Raw genomic sequence first — 21,333 nt, forward strand, 5'->3', positions numbered from 1 at the left:
TCCGGCAGAAAGAACAAGAAATGTGAAAACATACCCTCTCCTTTGGATCAGTGCGTTACGGTGCGCCATCCTTGCTTCGATAAAGATTTGAACTGTTTCGCGACGCGAATAAATAAAACCCCGTCCCTGTTTGATTGAACACGCGAAACGATGCTCTCCACAGGATACGTCTCCTCGGTTGGAGACCAATGACGTTCATCTCATAAATTCTGCTGCAGTCCTTCGTCCAATAAAATCGCGTGAGAATGATGAGATCATCGTGAATGTTTTTTCACAGCGAGCAGCGACAAATAACTCTTGCGTTAGCCTTTGAAACTTATTATAAACTATAACAAACAAAAAAACGCATTGCTCTGAACAAATAAATAAAGTTGAAAGGGAAATAAACGTTTGTGTTTTTCCAATGACGGCTTCTAAACGTTTGCTTCCTGGTCGGGAGGTGACATTATGAAAATACGGAATATAATTTCAGTTTCCCTCTATAATGTATTATCAGTAATTGATTAATGGCTTGTTTATTGTTAGTATTATTAATAATAATAATATAGGACACAGTAATGGTAAGGGACTTTTAATACTGCAGCTGCGTTCTCTCGTGTTCCGTCATTTACGCACGGCGGTCTGCGCGTAAAACCATATCACACGTGCAAAAATCAAGTATTCGGATGTTTTTTTATGATGAAAAGCGTCCGAAAAGTATTTTTTAAACAATATGTCAGTGTCTCTGACGTCTTGTCTAATAATTCCAGCCTAATGTCTGCAGACACTTCGAGACTGAGAGACCAAAAATTGACGATAGTCTATTTAGGAAAAAGGTCGCTTATTTAACAAAATACCTGTTGAAGCTCAAAGCAAGAATAATATTAAAAGGAGAAACAAGAAGTGGTGAACAAATAATTTGTTCTCCTGACTTTGAGAATCAACAGTGTGAGGATACTTTGACATGAGTAAAAGTCCTCCATTCAGAATTTAAAACAAGATAAAACAGTAAAGATTGATCAGACAAAGGTATACGCAAAAGTATCAAAAGAAGTGTCAAAAAAGTATCAAAAAATGTATATTTTCACTTTCAGAAAGTTACATGATGTAAGCTTCAGGATCTAAAAGAGGAGCAGGTTACATGTCGATACTGTTCTTATAAGGTTACCATTTTGGTTCACATATTAGTATCATGTCCTGCATGGATGTAAAGACATTTGACATCCACTTTGCAAATTACCACTGACAGTTTTACAAAGGATGATTGGTTCTCTTTGACATGCATTAAAAAAGGATGTGTATTAACTTTAAATGAGATTAGAGAAGATGAAAAATTCTGATGTGGGAACAGAAGTTGAGCACTATTATCAAAATGATCATTTGAGGAGTTTTTAATAAATCGCTTTGTAAATCTCTGTATAATCCATGAAAAAAAACTTTTTTTTCCCTCTCATACCTGCAGAGTAGAAGCTGCTGAGTCGCTCGTGTCTGTCAGTCCCGTTCCTCTCGGTATGCTGGACACGATGTATCTGGAGCCCTTTGGTACAGGCTGTCTAACCACCATCTTTCCTTTCCTGGTCTCAGCCAGAAACAGACTGTACCAGTAGGCATCGTTGGAGACCAGCGTGGAATCTGCGATGGTGGAGTTCCTCTCACTGATCACACTGTTCCTGCACGGAGGAGCTGCTTTGCTGGCCTTGGGTTTCTGACACTTCAGCACGATGGTGACCAAAATGGTGATCAGCAGGAGAAATAACACCGAGCCCAGACCGATGACCAGATACAGGTTGAGGTCTGAAAAGATGTCGTATTGCAGAGGCACCTCGGTCATGTCAGAGTAGGCCTTCACAGCAGTCTCCACGGTGGACAGCTTGATGGTGACTGTAGCAGAGAGAGCAGGCTCGCCGTTGTCCTTGGCAACAACAACCAGTTGCTGGTGGCGTGGATCTCTGTAACTGAACATCCTCATAGTCCGGATCTCTCCGTTGTATTGGTCCAGACTGAACAAGGTGGCATCAGCCACCCGGAGAAACTGGTAGGTAATCCGAGAGTTGTGCACAGAGTCCACGTCTAAGGCTATCACCTTGGCAACCAGAGAGCCTTTGTCAGTGGATCTGGGGATCTTCTCCTCCACCACCGATCCATGCGCACGCCACGGAGAGACAATAACCGGAGAGTTGTCATTCTGGTCCACAATAATGATGTGGACGGTCACATTGCTGCTGAGTGGAGGAGAACCAGAGTCTCTGGCCTCGATGTGGAAAAGAAAATCCTTCTCAATCTCATAGTCAAAAGTTTTTAGTGCGTAAAGATTACCGTTCTCTGGATTGATGGAGAAGAGCATGGACATGGAGGTGTTGGCTATCTCCTTCTCCAGGATGAAATAAACTAGATACTGGTTTTCATGGAGGTCAGGGTCAAAGGCAGAGAGGGAACTGAGCAAGGCCCCGGGTGCGTTATTCTCCATCACACGTATGCTATAAAAGGACTGAGGGAACTGTGGAACATTGTCGTTAACATCCAGCAGTTCTAACGTCATAGTTTCATTGTCAGACAAAGGAGGAGAACCTCTGTCTGTAACAGTGAACGTGATGTCATATTCTGGAACCTTCTCCCGGTCTAACGGCTCTGACACCACGAGTTCATAATAGTTATCAGACGACTCCCTCAGCTTGAAAGGCATATTAGCTGGAATACGGACATCAACCACTCCGTTGTCTCCTGAGTCTTTATCGCTGACACTAACTACAGCTATCACTGTGTCTAATTCTATGCTTTCAGCCACCGGACTCTGAAATGATTTGATTGATATTTCAGGGTGGTTGTCATTCATGTCTTCAACAAGGATTTTTATAGTGCATTGTCCTGATAAACTACTGGCTCCATTATCAGTTGCTACAACTTCCATATCATAAATATTAAAGTCCTCATAATTTAACATTCCTTTCACAGTAATTTCGCCACTGGAAGGATTCAGATTAAATGTTTGCTGCGTTTTCTCTGACGTATATAAACTGTATGAGTAAATGATTTCTGAATTAGAGCCCTCGTCTAAGTCCGTTGCGTTGAGGTGAATAACAAGGCTTCCGATGGGCGCGTTTTCCAGTATTTTGATATTATAACTCTCTTTATCAAATGTAGGTGAATTATCGTTCGTGTCTAAAACGCGAACGATGACGCTCGCAGTGCCGGAACGAGCAGGCGCGCCTCCATCTATCGCCGTGAGGATTAGATTATGAACGGCGCGCTGCTCTCGGTCTAAGGCCTTCGTTAAAATCAGCTCGGCAAATTTTGATCCATCTCTTCCTGTCTGAACTTCGATATTAAAATACTCACTTTCACTTAGATGGTACGTTTTGACTGAATTACTTCCAACATCGGGATCAACTGCATTGCTGAGAGAAAATCTCTCTCCTTTCGGTGTCGCTTCAGAAATGTCTAAATGAATGGCGTCTCTCCGAAATTGTGGGGCGTTGTCATTCATGTCCAAAATTTCTACTTCGATATTAAAAATTCGAACTGGGTTCTCCAAGATCATCTCCAGTCTGAGAAAACAAGATGACTTCGCAGGACAAATATATTCTTTGTCAATCTTCTCTGCAATATACAGCTCGCCAGTCTCTTTGTTCACGTCCAGATATTTCTTATTAGCGATGATGTCGAGACGCATCTTCCTCTGATTCAGTGTTTTGACGTCCAGACTCAGATCGTTAGCGACGTTAGCGACAACGGATCCTTCTTTCATCTCCTCTGGTATTGAATAATGAGTCATTGATGTCGATGCGTGACGAAAGAACGAAAGAAGAAAAACGAGCTGCACGCACCAGTTCCAAGACTCCATTGTTACGACGGTCCTCGTTGTTGTGTGTCCGTTCACCGCGTCAAATGATTGAATTTACGATCCCAGCAATATCGGGCAATCGGCGGACGGTCACGATCCCAAAAATCTGCACACGCATCTGATCCTGCTGATTTGTCAGCTTTCCAGCTCGCCTGTGTTTTCTCTGAGGTCAGTTTCAGCACCGAGGAGCTGTCTGGCTGTGAGCCAGTCTGCACTGGTTAAAACGATTCACAATCATGGCGATCATGAACTGGAATTTTACTGAGAAAACAGCGCCATCCTGAAGAGAGTACACAACTATTTCAACTTTAACATCGGAGAATTTTAAAATCCGTCCATTGTTCTCAACATGACGTTTCAGTTTCGAATTCAAATTATAAGGCTCACAAAATGTGTTCATTATTATATTTTAATTAATTTTGAAATATAACGATTTTGAAGAACGTTTGGCTCAATCATGTTTATAATATTTATTTCGATTTTTTTTTCTCTTCTAAATACCTTTCTGACCCGTGTGGTTCTCACGGTGCAGGTACTTCTATCTTGCGATTGATACAAGATTTGTAAAAAAAAAAAAAAAAAAAAAAACACGGTCTATTTATTATCATTGAGAGGTACCAAGCACCGCCCATATAACCATGACATGAACTCTTTGAAGCTGAACGACTTCGAATAATCTACAATTTACAAAAATAAAATAATTTAATATTAGTGACTGCTGAGCATAAATGCAAAATCGTTGGACTCTCACCTGCAGAGTAGAAGCTGCTGAGTCGCTCGTGTCTGTCAGTCCCGTTCCTCTCGGTATGCTGGACACGATGTATCTGGAGCCCTTTGGTACAGGCTGTCTAACCACCATCTTTCCTTTCCTGGTCTCAGCCAGAAACAGACTGTACCAGTAGGCATCGTTGGAGACCAGCGTGGAATCTGCGATGGTGGAGTTCCTCTCACTGATCACACTGTTCCTGCACGGAGGAGCTGCTTTGCTGGCCTTGGGTTTCTGACATTTCAGCACGATGGTGACCAAAATGGTGATCAGCAGGAGAAATAACACCGAGCCCAGACCGATGACCAGATACAGGTTGAGGTCTGAAAAGATGTCGTATTGCAGAGGCACCCCGGTCATGTCAGAGTAGGCCTTCACAGCAGTCTCCACGGTGGACAGCTTGATGGTGACTGTAGCAGAGAGAGCGGGCTCGCCGTTGTCCTTGGCAACAACAACCAGTTGCTGGTGGCGTGGATCTCTGTAACTGAACATCCTCATAGTCCGGATCTCTCCGTTGTATTGGTCCAGACTGAACAAGGTGGCATCAGCCACCCGGAGAAACTGGTAGGTAATCCGAGAGTTGTGCACAGAGTCCACGTCTAAGGCTATCACCTTGGCAACCAGAGAGCCTTTGTCAGTGGATCTGGGGATCTTCTCCTCCACCACCGATCCATGCGCACGCCACGGAGAGACAATAACCGGAGTGTTGTCATTCTGGTCCACAATAATGATGTGGACGGTCACGTTGCTGCTGAGTGGAGGAGAACCAGAGTCTCTGGCCTCGATGTGGAACAGAAAATCCTTCTCAATCTCATAGTCAAAAGTTTTTAGTGCGTAAAGATTACCGTTCTCTGGATTGATGGAGAAGAGCATGGACATGGAGGTGTTGGCTATCTCCTTCTCCAGGATGAAATAAACTAGATACTGGTTTTCATGGAGGTCAGGGTCAAAGGCAGAGAGGGAACTGAGCAAGGCCCCGGGTGCGTTATTCTCCATCACACGTATGCTATAAAAGGACTGAGGGAACTGTGGAACATTGTCGTTAACATCCAGCAGTTCTAACGTCATAGTTTCATTGTCAGACAAAGGAGGAGAACCTCTGTCTGTAACAGTGAACGTGATGTCATATTCTGGGACCTTCTCCCGGTCTAACGGCTCTGACACCACGAGTTCATAATAGTTATCAGACGACTCCCTCAGCTTGAAAGGCATATTAGCTGGAATACGGACATCAACCACTCCGTTGTCTCCTGAGTCTTTATCGCTGACACTAACTACAGCTATCACTGTGTCTAATTCTATGCTTTCAGCCACCGGACTCTGAAATGATTTGATTGATATTTCAGGGTGGTTGTCATTCATGTCTTCAACAAGGATTTTTATAGTGCATTGTCCTGATAAACTACTGGCTCCATTATCAGTTGCTACAACTTCCATATCATAAATATTAAAGTCCTCATAATTTAACATTCCTTTCACAGTAATTTCGCCACTGGAAGGATTCAGATTAAATGTTTGCTGCGTTTTCTCTGACGTATATAAACTGTATGAGTAAATGATTTCTGAATTAGAGCCCTCGTCTAAGTCCGTTGCGTTGAGGTGAATAACAAGGCTTCCGATTATTGCGTTTTCCAGTATTTTTATATTATAACTGTCTTTATCAAATGTAGGTGAATTATCATTCGTGTCTAAAACGCGAACGATGACGCTCGCAGTGCCGGAACGAGCAGGCGCGCCTCCATCTACAGCGGTGAGGATTAGATTATGAACGGCGCGCTGCTCTCGGTCTAAGGCCTTCGTTAAAATCAGCTCGGCAAATTTTGATCCATCTCTTCCTGTCTGAACTTCGATATTAAAATACTCACTTTCACTCAGATGGTACGTTTTGACTGAATTACTTCCAACATCGGGATCAACTGCATTGCTGAGAGAAAATCTCTCTCCTTTCGGCGTTGCTTCAGAAATGTCTAAATGAATGGCGTCTCTCCGAAATTGTGGGGCGTTGTCATTCATGTCTATTATTTCTACTTCTATATTAAATATTCGAACTGGGTTTTCCAGAATCATCTCCAGTCTGAGAAAACAAGATGCTAAAGATTTAACGTTACAAATATATTCTCTGTCGATCTTCTCTGCAATATACAGCTCGCCAGTCTCTTTGTTCACGTCCAGATATTTCTTATTAGCGATGATGTCGAGACGCATCTTCCTCTGATTCAGTGTTTTGACGTCCAGACTCAGATCGTTAGCGACGTTAGCGACAACGGATCCTTCTTTCATCTCCTCTGGTATTGAATAATGAGTCATTGATGTCGATGCGTGACGAAAGAACGAAAGAAGAAGAACGAGCTGCACGCACCAGTTCCAAGACTCCATTGTTCCGACGGTCCTCGTTGTTGTGTGTCCGTTCACCGCGTCAAATGATTGAATTTACGATCCCAGCAATGCCGAACATTAATTAACAAACTCGATTCGAAAAATATCCACAGACGATCGACCCCGTGGATTTTTTTTTTTTTTTTTTGGCTTCTAATACACTCACTGAGGTTTCGGTGTCGCGGTTCAGCACCGCTGAGCTACCCGACAGTCCGCCAGCAACGCAATCAAAGATGCACTGTGATGACGATGAGTCGTTGTCCTTTTACTGACAAAACAGCGCCATCCTTTAGAATAGATTGTGCACACATTTCTCAACGCCATGAAATATCATGAACCCTTAAAATCCATACATTTTCATCAATGTGATGTTTTTTTTTTACTATATTATTCTCATTTATTATCACTGTCCTTAACGTTTTGAAGTTGAACAACCAATCTACAGTGTATAAAATCACACTTATTGTATGTAAACTCATTTAAAAAATATATTTACAAAAAAAGTTGGACACATTTCTCTGAAGGACCGGAAACAATAAAATGTAAATTAAGATGATAACTTTCGAAAGCTGAATGACTTCAAACAACGACCAATATTAAAATCCCACTTTATATTTATGTAAATTAATGTAAAAATGACAGAGATGGACTCTCACCTGCAGAGTAGAAGCTGCTGAGTCGCTCGTGTCTGTCAGTCCCGTTCCTCTCGGTATGCTGGACACGATGTATCTGGAGCCCTTTGGTACAGGCTGTCTAACCACCATCTTTCCTTTCCTGGTCTCAGCCAGAAACAGACTGTACCAGTAGGCATCGTTGGAGACCAGTGTGGAATCGATGGTGGAGTTCCTCTCACTGATCACACTGTTCCTGCAGGGAGGAGCTGCTTTGCTGGCCTTGGGTTTCTGACACTTCAGCACGATGGTGACCAAAATGGTGATCAGCAGGAGAAATGACACCGAGCCCAGACCGATGACCAGATACAGGTTGAGGTCTGAAAAGATGTCGTATTGCAGAGGCACCTCGGTCATGTCAGAGTAGGCCTTCACAGCAGTCTCCACGGTGGACAGCTTGATGGTGACTGTAGCAGAGAGAGCAGGCTCGCCGTTGTCCTTGGCAACAACAACCAGTTGCTGGTGGCGTGGATCTCTGTAACTGAACATCCTCATGGTCCGGATCTCTCCGTTGTATTGGTCCAGACTGAACAGGGTGGCATCCGCCACCCGGAGAAACTGGTAGGTAATCCGAGAGTTGTGCACAGAGTCCACGTCTAAGGCTATCACCTTGGCAACCAGAGAGCCTTTGTCAGTGGATCTGGGGATCTTCTCCTCCACCACCGATCCATGCGCACGCCACGGAGAGACAATAACCGGAGTGTTGTCATTCTGGTCCACAATAATGATGTGGACGGTCACGTTGCTGCTGAGTGGAGGAGAACCAGAGTCTCTGGCCTCGATGTGGAAAAGAAAATCCTTCTCGATCTCATAGTCAAAAGTTTTTAGAGCGTAAAGATTACCGTTCTCTGGATTGATGGAGAACAGCATGGACATGGAGGTGTTGGCTATCTCCTTCTCCAGGATGAAATAAACTAGATACTGGTTTTCATGGAGGTCAGGGTCAAAGGCAGAGAGGGAACTGAGCAAGGCCCCGGGTGCGTTATTCTCCATCACACGTATGCTATAAAAGGACTGAGGGAATTGCGGGGCATTGTCATTAACATCCAATAAATGCAAATGAATGGTCTCATTGTCAGACAACGGCGGTGTCCCCGCATCAGTTACAACCAGTATGATGTCATATTCAGCCATTGATTCACGGTCCAAGGGTTCAGACACTATAAGCTTGTAATGCATGGCTCTTTCCAATGATTGGTTAAGAATAAAAGGCAGATTCTCATTAATCGATAAGCTCACATTTCCGTTCTGCCCGGTATCTCTGTCATCTATGCCGATCAGAGCAACGACACTTCCGACTGCAATGTTCTCATCGAATGTATTTTTAACAGATTGTATGGTAACATCCGGGTAATTATCGTTCATATCGATCACATGGACGATGAGTTTGCATTGCCCCAGTAAGGGTTGCGCTCCTTTGTCTCTTGCCTCGATGTGCATCTCATAAAACGTCATATCCTCATAGTCAATAGTTCCCTTCACCGTTACCGCCCCTGTTTTCGGATGCAGCGCAAATACGTCTTGTGTTTTTTCTGACGTGTAAAGGGTGAATGAATACACAATTTCTGCGTTGAGACCATCGTCGGGATCCGTAGCGTCGAGCTTCATCACCAAGGTTCCGACGGGAGAATTCTCTGTCATATTAATCGCGTAAAGCTGCCTGTCAAACCGAGGAGGATTATCGTTGGTGTCTTGCACTTTAACAATTACGTTGGCGGTACCGGAGCGTTCAGGGACCCCGCCGTCCAACGCCGTCAGCACTAAATTATGAACAGCGTTCTCTTCTCTGTCTAAAGATTTGGTCAACACCAAATCAACGTATTGAGTTCCGTCGCTGCCCGTCTGAATTTCGATCGTGAAATGTTCACTGACGCTGAGTCTGTATGTTTTAATTGTGTTCATTCCAACATCTGGATCCGCAGCGTTCGGCAGGGAGAATCTCTCCCCCGGCGTGGCAGATTCGGAGACGTCGAGCTCGACTCTGTCCCGTCGGAAATGCGGAGCGTTGTCATTTATGTCCGTTATCCCGAGTTCAATGTTGAAGATGCGCAACGGGCTTTCTATGACCACATCAAGCTTTAGAAAACAGGACGCTAATTTCAGGCAGAGATATTCCCTGTCCATCTGTTCCACGATAAACAACTCCCCTGTCTTTTTGTTGACATCTAGATATTTTTTATTATGGAAAATATCAAGTTTTACCTCGCGTTGAGCCAAACCTCCAGGCTCAAGTCCTAAATCCGCAGCGAGATTGGCCACGACGGAGCCTCTCTCCATCTCCTCGGCGATGGAGTACCGTGTCACGGACAAAGCGCCGGGCGCTGCGCACAAGACAAAGACAGTGGTCCAAAAATGCATCCTTTCGTCAGCAGAAAAATCAGTGCGGTCCAGATTCTAAAAGCTTGATGTTGTTCTGGTTTATCAAATCGAACCAAATGTCTTGCAAGGTCTGTCAGATTGTATTCTTAACACAGAAATAAAAAATCTCATTTCCCTCAAAGCTGCGTCCTGCACACTTTAGGAATGGGTGCGTCATGGTAGGAGGAGAGAAGTATTTTTCTTTATGGGCAACACTGACACCATCTGTCAGAGACACATTTGTACATTGTGCAGAAGCTGCTGTGTTGCTTTGTTGTCAAGGAACAAAAGAAATACGGTTTTATGATAGTGAACGAGCGCCGTTTTGACGTAACATGGATGGATGTCAATATGACAATATCATTTATTTAAGTGAGAATTTGTGATAACGATGTGTATGAACATGGAAAAGGTGGGAACGTGACAAATCTGATGCGACTTGAACGTATCATTCGGGAGGGGGAGGGGAGGGGAGGCGGGCTATTACTTTAGTTTCTAACTAAAGACATCAAAAATACGAAGCAAGACATTTGGAATTATGTAACTAACAAAAAAAATGAGGAACTATAAATATGTTTTACATTTTAGGTTCCTCAAAGTAGAAGCCCTTTGCTTTGAAGACAGATTTGCAAACCACTTAACGAGCTTCATGACGTCATCATCTGGAACGGTTTTCCCCTCCCCTGGTGAGCCTTGTCAGGGTTACGACCGGCTCGGAGTCGAAACTCAATGAGGAACAAAACCCAGATAGAATTTCAACAAAAATGCTATTTATTCATAATAACAACAAAAAAGCTGGGACAAAAGGAAGCAATGGGCGGATCTGGTGATCTGCTGCTCTGGTGCCAGGGAGCTGAGGAAAACGAAGAGAAGCGAATGGGCAGCAGAAAGGGAGGGGTTTATATAGGCCGAGCACACAACCTCATACAGGTGTGCACAATCACACAGGTAGCAGCCCATCAACACAGCTCTGGAAGACAGAGATTAGTGGAAACAGCGATATATTGCTAATACATAAAATTAACATATTCACAATGTATAAATGCATGGACGATAGCCTGTGCGCTGGCTTTCTTTCTTTGCTTAAATACACGAGCAAATATTTTCTCATCGACATCACCCTAACCCTAACCAGTAAAGTACACTTGCCAACAAATGTCAATCAGCATAACATTATTTTTTATATTTGCTCTTTTTTTGCAAAAGTATCAATAGTTCATCACCCGCTAGCCCTATCTGCAATAAGGAGCCACAATAATATTGTGTTGAATAAAGTATGTTTCTCGGATCTTTTCCATAAGGGAATATCTGTATAATTTCAGTTGTGGAATGGGTTTCAGTCTGTGGTATTTTTAATCCCTTTTTATAATGATAATAAACACCAGCTGATCGAAAATTCATTTAACTCACAGAGGATAGAGGATATTTTTTTTTATCTGCCTCTCCTGCCAAAGTTTTTGTCCCACAGTCAGATTCACATTCATTACCTTATTGCACGGGTGTCCAAACTGGAGGGTCGAGACGTTGCAGGTTTTTCTTCCAGCCAGTCACTAAAGAAAGTGATTTTAATTATCAACACCTCCTTTAATTTGAGAGAAGAATCTCTTTAGTGAGATCAGCTGCTGGAGAGATGGTTGGAAAGAAAGAAAGAAAACCTGGAGTGTCTCAGCCCTCCATGGAACAGTTTGGAAACCCCTGTCTTGTTGTAACCAGCTCCTTTAAATTTTATGACAGTCTTTATTATTACTTCATTACAAATCTCCAGCTTCTGGTCCGAGACTCAAAATTTACTCGGGAAAAAATAATGTGTAATGATTCTTACTCAAAGACGCCCTCTGCTGGACAAATCCACTTCGTCATCATAGGCATTAGTCATTGTTAATAGTGAATCTCATCCAGTCTTTAACGTTCTGCTGAAAACAAATCCGAGAAAAGCAATTGTATGCGGTCAATGATAAATTTTATTAATGCACATTATTTCACACTGGAATGTAAATGGATCATCAGCATCCTTGTACGATTTTCCATGACAACAATATTAATTGTTATTCAACCAGCAATTTACTCAGTTTTTCATTTGTATACATGTTTGAGGTAAATGTCACTTTATAAGTATTTAGTTTAATTCAGTCATTTGTGTAACAGTATTTGAGCACTATATGATAATGTATTACTTGCAGATTAAGATGTAACATAAATGATCATTTGTGATGTGTATTGCTAATATATACGACCTCTCCATTTTATGTGGTTAAATTTAGATTTAGGTTGACAAGCAGCTAAATGTTTTGCTTATAAATGCTTTAGTAATTCAGTAGCATGACTTATTGTGTAAAAATAATAGGGCCTTCTTTTTGCTGTGGGGGTAGTTTGAAGAAGAAGAAACTTTAAAATACTTTAAATGTACTTTTTTATAACCATTAATCTAATATTTATTTGCAAACTCATTGAAAGCTAGATTGCCCAGTTGGTGTTCTTAATGTTGTTGTTGGAGGAAGACCTACCACACCAGTTATAAAGCCGGAAGCGCCCTCTTGTGGATGATTGGTGACATTGCAACGTATTTGAGAAAGAACCACTGGTCAAGAACAATTTCAGCACCATGGTAACGGACAGTTCCCGGTGGAAATGACCACCGTGCCTAAGAAATACAGTATCTCACTCTAGATTGGCTATAATTTCACCAATCACTACAATATATTTTATTACAATTTCATTAACCACGGAGATTAAAATAAATATTGTATATAGACGTATATGCAAGAGTGATGTTTTTTTATGTGACGTGTTTTCATATGAACTCTATCTATCTATATTTATCTTTAAATATAAAGATAGGCTCACTGCTCCAGGAAAACCCCCACACAACGAGAATAAAGCTCCATTCCTTGCTCATATAAAAGTGCCACAGCCCTGTCTATGGATCACCTTATACCCTCCATGTTCTCATGGGGACACACATTTCCTCATTAACGCAATTATTTGGAATCTAAGCCATAAAACGACCCAATTATCACATTCATTTCTGGCCGGTAGCCAACTCTCATCTGTTGATGGTAGGAACTTCCCTTAGATGCAGAGCAGCGCTCCTAATCTCACTGTGTAGCCACTATGCAATGACAATAAAGGCTTTTTATCTATCTATTCTATCTCTATTTCTAAAAGGGCACAACAAGTGAGAAGTTTCAGGCCTCGTAGCTCACATCCAGGTGTGACATTTGGAGCCGGGCGCCCCTTCCACTAACACTCGTGCTCTTGAGCTTAATTAAAGTGTTTTTTTCGAGTGAGGAGATTCTCTTTGTTCGGCTAATGAACCCCACTGTTCTCTGCGGGCAAATGAAAAAGCAAGCAGTCAAATTAGCATATGTTAGCATTTTTACCATGTTTATTCCTTCCCTGTGGAAAACAGCTTACCAAGGCGAAAAGCTTTCCATCCTTGCAACGGTATAGCGGTGGAACTTTTCCATCCCGAAATAATTGACCGGAGCTAATTATAAGCATTGATCTCGTAAACGTAAACGCTTTGTGCTTCGAGTGCGTGTTTGAGCGCGTGCATGTGTGTTGGTTGGGTTTTGGTGTTGGATCAATTACTGAAGTGTTTAAGATACTTCAAAGACCATATGGAAAAAATACTTTATTTTCATAAATGTCTACAGTACATGTGTGGGGACGATCCCCCCGTCTTTACAGCGGTCTGCATCATGTTGCAGCTTGCATATACATCATCACACTATTGGTCATATATATTCACACGAGCTCTGTTAGCAAATCAACATAGAAAAAGAAGATGTTGTTCAGAACATCAAAAATATAAATCCAAGGATGTGCAAAAATATTGTCCACTAATGTTTTTTTCAAAATATTTTGGATGTAACTGCTGCTCCAGTTTGATTGTCTAAATAATAATAACAATAACAACAACAACAACAATAATAATAATAATAATAATCGGCGGACACATATATTGGCCTTGTTACATAAATAGCCATCACGATTAATTTCCTTTCCACATCAAAAGGCTTGTTGATTCGTTATTTCTCAGTGAACTGCGCATCCTCTGTACTTTTTTCACGAATCTACCCTTTGTACGTCACTATGGCCTCTGCGTCCATGTTCACAGGAAAACATCATTCATTTTATCACCCATCCAGACAATTATTGAGAAGTCAGTCATTATATAGGTCATTATTTATAATCGCTGCCTCTCCCTGAGGTGACATCTGAAGACGACGCCTCTTGCCAAAGGTGGAGAAGGAATTGTTGACGTCCAGCTCACTTCGCTGGGCTGCTGGCCTCAGGGTGCAGAAACCTGATGGTGTCCCGGGGATGTACACGTTGTGGTGATAGTCAGGTGGTGGGTGGGGGTGGGGGTGGGGGTGCGGATGGGGATGGGGAAGGGGGTGGGAGGGCATTGTTGGCTGCTGCTGTTGAGGTGGAGGTGTGCACCGAGGAGTCCAGGGGCGAGAGGGGACCCCACTGGGTGACGTAGACATTTTGTAATCTGGAGTATTACATAGATAAGAATAAAGGAACAAAGAAACTGTTTAATGTGACAATTTTCATTCATATTTCATTTGAATTCCGGTTTTCGGCAATCAGGACTGTGAACTCGGGCATGCAACAAAAGCATAAGCACAGAACAGAGCAGAGCCATAACGATGTGCATGAATGAATTTAAAGCTCGTTCATAGTGGAGTTGAGGTAAGACTATCTTGCAAACATGGATATGTGTGGTGTGGTTTGCATTGTTTACATAATCTAGTAAATCCAATCATAACCTCATATGAGTGTTGTCATTATGAAGGCTGTTTGTTGCTCTCACCTTTCATTCCTTTCATGTGAGTACCCCAGGTCCAGTACTGCCCAGGTGCCAAGGAGGTGACGTAGTTTTCTGGGTCGGCGTGCATGGCCTTCCGCATGAGCGTGCCATCCATGTTGATGGAGTTATAACTGCAAACAAGACGCCATTGTCTGTCGTAAAATGACACCACACTCAGCAGCATCTGCTTTTTTATGTGAGCGTCTATACTCGACATCAATAATATCGAGACACAATTTGTTCACACGTCAAAACCGGTACCTTTTAATAGAGGAGTTCTGGTTTTTAGTGAGGGTCCAGTCTGTGTTTGGTGCCTTCAACTGTAGGAGAAAAAAAGAAGGGCAAAATAATTTCAAGCAAATACAAACGAGGAAAATCCCCATCTCACGAGTATCATAGAGTATGTTCAGATGTATTTATGAAGGATGCCTCGGTTCATAATTTTCAATCAAAACAGTTTTGATGTCAGTCTTAAATCGGCAGAGGTCATTCATCAATGATGCGAGCAGAGTTCTATCTTTATCCTCGCCCTGATGTAGAGATATGATTCTGTTTCCCGTGGATCGTGGCTGCCGCCCTGTGGACGTTTGGCAGCACACATTTTTTAAAGAGCAGAGACGCCGTTGCCTTCAGCTCCGACCCGCCTGTCACTTAATTTTGCTTTTATCCTCTGTGGCGCAGCGGGGGGGGGGGGGGGGGGGAGGAAGAGCTCTGGGTCGGTGTTTATTCCGGGTCTCGTATAGTATGGCTTGCACGCTCTATTAACTCACTTAAAGTCGTTAGCGGGCAGAATTGTGACGTTAGTGTATTATTAGAATCGGTATTCAAAATACACCCCTCGTCAGCTGCGCACAAAACCAATTAGAACCCCACCGGGATGAAACGAAACATGATCTTAATCTTCAAAGGAAACCGTAGCAGGGAGGAAATTAAGAAAATTACCCGCGTCATTGTTTTGTGGATTTTATGCATCATTCTACATTAATATTTGCTTGCCGCTCCTCGAGCAAGGTTTTTAATTAAAAAGTCTCACCGAAACGCCTTGAAAAGTTTGCGGCGCTTGCAGCTGTGATCAACACGCGCATAGCATGCAGGCACGTGCACGTGCACGCACCTGCCCTTCACATGTCTTACACGCTTGGGTGTGCGTCTAATTCCCTTTTCACCTCCCATTCATCAACGTATACTCGCGCCCGCGCGTGTACTTGCGACGCTCAGATAGTTTCATTGCGACTTGCCTTTGAAATGTAACGTGTCACCGACGACCTCGGGACGTCTCGCGTGGGTGACGCTGAGGGACGTCACCGGGTGAATTAAGTGGGGACCAATTAAAGACGGGAAGGACACTTTCTCCTATAAAGGAGCAGAGCTGCGGGGCGGGACAATCAGCGTGACCTCGAAGTCCCCTCGTGTGGCCAGAGGTGTGTGTGTGTGTGTGTGTGTGTGTGTGTGTGTGTGTGTGTGTGTGTGTGTGTGTGTGTGTGCGTGCGTGTTCGTGGGTGTGTGTGTGTGTGTGCCGATGACCGAGCTGACATGTCTCGGTCTGCCTGGTGGACTCGGGTATATCATGGCTCCGAGTCTTTGTCTCGCAGCGATTCGGTTGGCAACGAGCAGGAGGCGCGTATTTACGCGAATTAGAAAACACTGGATAGACATCATGCCATCTTAAATTGCCCTTTCTCCTTGTCTCCATCCTTCCCCCTTCTTCTATTACACCCCCCTCCTTCTCAACATTCGCCCTCCCCCCATCTCTCTCTCTCTCTTTCTCTCTCTTCTCTCTCTCTCTCCTCTCTAACAGAGGACAACGCTGTTGTCGATCTAAAGGCGGCCCACGTCTCCGTCCGGCAATGTCCTTGCACCCCCCCCCCCCCCCCCCCCCTCCTTCTCCACTTGCCCCCTCCCCTCTTGATGCCCTTCCTTGTCTCCCCAAAACCGACTATTTGCCATTTTTCATCAATAATGGACAGCCCCCCCCCCCCTCCCTCTTGCGAATACGACACATTGTGTGTAGTATAATGGTTCGGCTCCTCTTTTGCCCTTGAGGTATAGTTAATGAGGTTATCTCTCCTATATTATTAGATTAAGGTCAAATCCGAATGGTCGAACAACTGTCTGAACCGATGTAAATACATTCACCCATTCACCTTGCCCCTCACGTGCGTAACCTTGACTTTTCAAACTGCTGCTGCACGCATGTGTGTTGCATAAATATACATCTTGCATGTCACAAACAATTAAAAACTATGAATTGCTTGAAGCTTTTCCACGTGTCATGTCTTTTCTTTTTTTAAAAAAACCAGAACGGCGCAGATACTCATCGCCTCTCGGGTTCCTCTCACGCAGTAATTGATATTTCCATTTCGCCTCTACTCGGATATTAAGACCCGATCTGTGCGCCTCGCAAAATGGGATTTCACGATTTCATCACCGTGTCAATTAAAATGTAATTTCACAACGTTTCATTTTCATTTCCAGGGTGCCAAACATTATGATAGGCTGCGCGATTAGGAGAAATCAGTGGCATAATTAGGAAAAACTAATCGAGACGAAATGATGTGGAGCAGCAGACTGAGCAATAAAAGAAAAAAGAAAAAAGACAAGACAAGAAAGAAAACCTGAGTTTGAATCTGTCTGTTTGGTTTGACCTTCATGAAGTGTCACATTCCTTGATTATTCATTAGATTTCAAGATGAGACAGATGAAAGCCCTTTTTTTAATCAGTTGGTAAAACAGATTAACATAAATTCTAGACGTGATGCTGAATTCACTGTACCTCGTTGGGAGTAGTTGCTCCGTTGTTCACAGATGCGCTCCGGCTTTGCGCGTTCCACGAGCTTTCCGCGCTCTTCGCCTCGTTGTTCCTCGGCGTGCTACCGGGGCTGCACGGCTTCAGAAACATAAAGTCACTTTTGGCTGACTCTGGAGTCTGACACACTTTATAGCAATACGCCTGTGAGAGACTGCTGTTTCCATTCACCTCCATACAGTTCGTGGGCACTTTGGCCGCGGATGAAATCTGCAGGTTGATGTTGGATTTTTTGAACACCTCTGGAGGCGGCTCTGACTGAAATCCCTCGCAGCAGCAGCAGGCGAACGGGGGAAGGTTGTATCCGCTGAGAGTCTCCCTGTCCTTGTAACACTTGACAGCAGCCAGCACGATAATTGCCGCCAGGAAAATTAAAGATATGGTGCTCAGTGACACGATCAAGTAGAGAGCGAGGTTTGAGGGGGGCTGTGGGCTCAGTGTGAGGTCTCCCAAATCTGACAGAGACTCGGGTGCGCTGTCTACCACCGTGAGGACAATGGAGACGCTGGCGGAGAGCGGCGGCTGCCCGTTGTCCTTCACTAATATTACCATTCTTTGTCTCGTTGCGTCTTTTTCCACGAGCCGGCGAATTGTCCGTACTTCGCCCGTGTACAGAGCCACGCTGAACAGTCCGGGATCTGTCGCCTGTAACACCTGATAGGACAGCCGGGAGTTCTGCCCTGCATCCGCGTCTAACGCCGTTATCTTGGTGACCAGATATCCAGCGTCTACCGACCGCGGAACCACCTCGGTGGCCACGGTGCCGTTTCTTGGAAGCGGGGATGCGACGACAGGTGGATTGTCGTTCTGGTCCAAGACAAACACGTTGACTGTGACGTTGCTGGCGAGAGGTGGGAAACCAGCGTCCTGCGCCTGGACTAGAATTTGAAAGTTTCTAAGTTGCTCATAATCAAAAGAGCGTAGCGCGTAAATGTTGCCATTGTCCGAGTTGATTGAGACATAAGTGGACACGGGCATGCCCTGAATCTGACCATCCAAAATGGAATAAGACAGATAGGCGTTCTGGTTGGTATCGGGGTCGAATGCGGCGACAGAGCAAATGGAAGCGCCGGGGGCGTTATTCTCCGTCACATAAACCGTGTATGAAGGTTGAGAGAAACGCGGGGGGTTGTCATTAATGTCAGACACCTGAACGAGGATGGTTTTTCTCGTGGACAGGGACGGGGAGCCCACGTCTCGGGCTGTGAGGGTGATATTGTACTCAGATACAGCTTCCCTGTCCAGAAATTTACTTGTAACCAAAGTATAGTAGTTTTTAAAAGATGAATGGAGCTGAAAGGGGACGCTGCTCGGAATTTGACAGTCGACGTTCCCGTTCTCTCCCGCGTCCCGATCCATGACGCTAATAACCGCTATCACCGTGCCCGGCGGCGCGTCTTCCTGCACGGGGGTGGAGACAGATGTGAGGATGACTTCGGGCGCGTTGTCATTTACATCCAGGATGTCTACCAGCACTTTGCTGTGGACCGCCACAGCCGAGTGTCCGCGGTCTTTCGCCTGCACGTACAGCTCATACACGCTCGCTTTCTCATAGTCCACAACGCCCTTGACTCTGATTTCACCCATATACGGGTCCACGTTGAACAGTTCGCGCACCTTGAGGGGTGCGTGCCCACTAAAGCCGTAGGTCACCTCCCCGTTCGAGCCCTCGTCCAGGTCTGTGGCGTTCAGCTTCACCACCAGCGTCCCCCTCGGTGCGTTTTCCACCAAGCTGGCGCGGTAAATTGAGCGGTCAAACACGGGCATGTTATCGTTTGCGTCTAACACTGTAATAGTTATCAGCGCTGTTCCAGAACGTTCCGGCGACCCCCCGTCATAGGCAGTCAGAGTCATTTCGTGTTTTTTATGCTGTTCCCGGTCCAATGGGGTGTCCAGAACAAGCTCAGCAAACTTGCTTCCATCGTTACGCGCCTGGATATTCAGTATGAAGTGCGCGTTTGCGCTTAGCTGGTAGGAGCGCAGGGAGTTGGCGCCCACGTCCTGATCCTGAGCGCTCTCTAACGGGAACCGGGAACCAGGCGCAGCCGACTCTGTGATGTCGAGATTAAACTCGCTCCATGGGAAACTGGGGGAATTGTCGTTCACGTCTAAAATCTCCACTTCCACTCTGTACAGTTCTAACGGGTTTTCAATGACGACCTGGAGGTGTAAAAAGCAACTGGGGCTTCGTTCACACAGATCCTCTCTGTCGATTTTTTCGTTGAGGAAGAGAATACCATTCTCCAAGTTCACTTCTAAATACTGCCTCTTAGCTCCGGAGACGATACGAAACCGACGAGCTGACAGTTTTGCGACATCCAAGCCCAGATCTTCAGCGATGTTACCGACGAAAGCTCCATGCTCCAGCTCTTCGGGAATGGAATACCGAATTTGTGCAAGAACTAGGTCCACTACGCACGCACAAAGAAGCAGACATATAATCAGTCCAGTCACCGGTACCCAACTGCATCTGTAAAGTCTGTGATCCATTTCAGCGGCGCGCGTAAAGTCCTCAGCCAGACATCATTTGGGTTATAAAATTAGTGCTGCTAAAAATAATTAAGGCTGAAATTAGCGTCTGTCCCAGATGAACAATGATCTTTAGATAACTTTGTGGGACGGCCAAGCTGCAGAGACAGAAGATGACAGCAGAGAAAAGTGAAAGGACCTATTTTCTTCTCTATTGTGCTCCGCGCGCAACGCCGGAGCTTTGATATTCCAGTGTATAAGACACTCGGAGGAACTGGTGGGGAGGCGCATGTGTGTGTGTGTGTGTGTGTGGCGGAGAGAGAGAGAGAGAGGGGGGGGGGGGGACGCTCAGCTCCGTATTGGAGGACGCCGAGTCTAATTACTGAGGACGTTTAACCCTTTCGTGTCCTCACGTCTGTTCCTTTGACCCATTAAAGAGACGAGAAGGCGTAAATTTGACACTATAGACATCAGAGCCAAAGACAAATTGTGTTGTGGGTGTCGTGTTCTAGGCTGGACAGATTTCCAATCCAAACCCTAAACAGAAGTTCAGTTGCTTCAGATTCAGCCTCCAATGATTATCATTATTATAATAATATCTGATATGATAAACTATAACCTGAGGCTCCACTGTTACATGTTGCAATGTTAGACATAGGCCAGTGACTGGTAATCTCCTGGACTTTATTAATCTTCTTCATGCCAGTCCTTTGAAGATGAACACACATTGAATATACACCCTCATTTATCAATCATCATACACAACATTTGGATTAAAACATTTTTTTAATGGGTCAGGACATTCATTTTTAATCAACATTTAAATGAGCGAGAGCTGCAGTTCGGCACTTAAAGTGATTGCAGTGGTAATCGCGTACGGGTGATGAACTCATACAAATGCGCATTACACGAGTTTATGTCGTTAAAGTTGCCCTGAACACGCATTATCATAATCAACATAAAAGCATTGTCGTAAAGCTTCAATCACGCTTGGCTCTGATCAGGTATTACAGGAGGGATTTTGATACATATCCCGAAACATTGACAATCTGGGGATGACAGAAAAGGCCAGTATGAACTAGTGGATGAGCGTAACCCCACTGAGCATTATAGTTTTGATAGGACAAAGAGGACATCTCGAGAGTCATGCAGACTGTGGCTCATGTTTGTTCACATCTAATCTTTTCCCTGCTAATCCTGTTGAGTTAGAAAAGCACTGAACCACAGAGAGTGAAGGAGAAAGTGAGA

At 44.3% G+C, this 21,333-nt stretch overlaps 2 protein-coding genes across 2 annotated transcripts; both read right to left on the reverse strand.

Annotated features, from left to right (window-relative positions):
• Window positions 1-1,429: 1,429 nt before the first annotated feature.
• On the reverse strand, window positions 1,430-9,991 carry LOC137895279 (protocadherin Fat 4-like). Its single transcript, XM_068740759.1, has 4 exons — window positions 7,613-9,991; window positions 4,572-6,869; window positions 4,003-4,100; window positions 1,430-3,833 (listed from the first exon to the last, which is right to left on the reverse strand). The coding sequence occupies exons 1-4, from the start codon at window positions 9,989-9,991 to the stop codon at window positions 1,430-1,432; spliced, it is 7,179 nt and encodes a 2,392-aa protein (XP_068596860.1).
• Window positions 9,992-14,157: 4,166 nt separating this feature from the next.
• si:ch73-233f7.1 (uncharacterized protein LOC100537710 homolog) lies at window positions 14,158-20,106 on the reverse strand. The gene is made up of 4 exons (XM_068740760.1): window positions 17,584-20,106; window positions 15,072-15,130; window positions 14,814-14,941; window positions 14,158-14,492 (listed from the first exon to the last, which is right to left on the reverse strand). The coding sequence occupies exons 1-4, from the start codon at window positions 20,104-20,106 to the stop codon at window positions 14,158-14,160; spliced, it is 3,045 nt and encodes a 1,014-aa protein (XP_068596861.1).
• Between the last annotated feature and the right edge of the window lie 1,227 nt (window positions 20,107-21,333).

The sequence above is a fragment of the Brachionichthys hirsutus genome, chromosome 6 (assembly GCF_040956055.1).
Source record: "Brachionichthys hirsutus isolate HB-005 chromosome 6, CSIRO-AGI_Bhir_v1, whole genome shotgun sequence".
Lineage (NCBI taxonomy): Eukaryota > Metazoa > Chordata > Actinopteri > Lophiiformes > Brachionichthyidae > Brachionichthys > Brachionichthys hirsutus.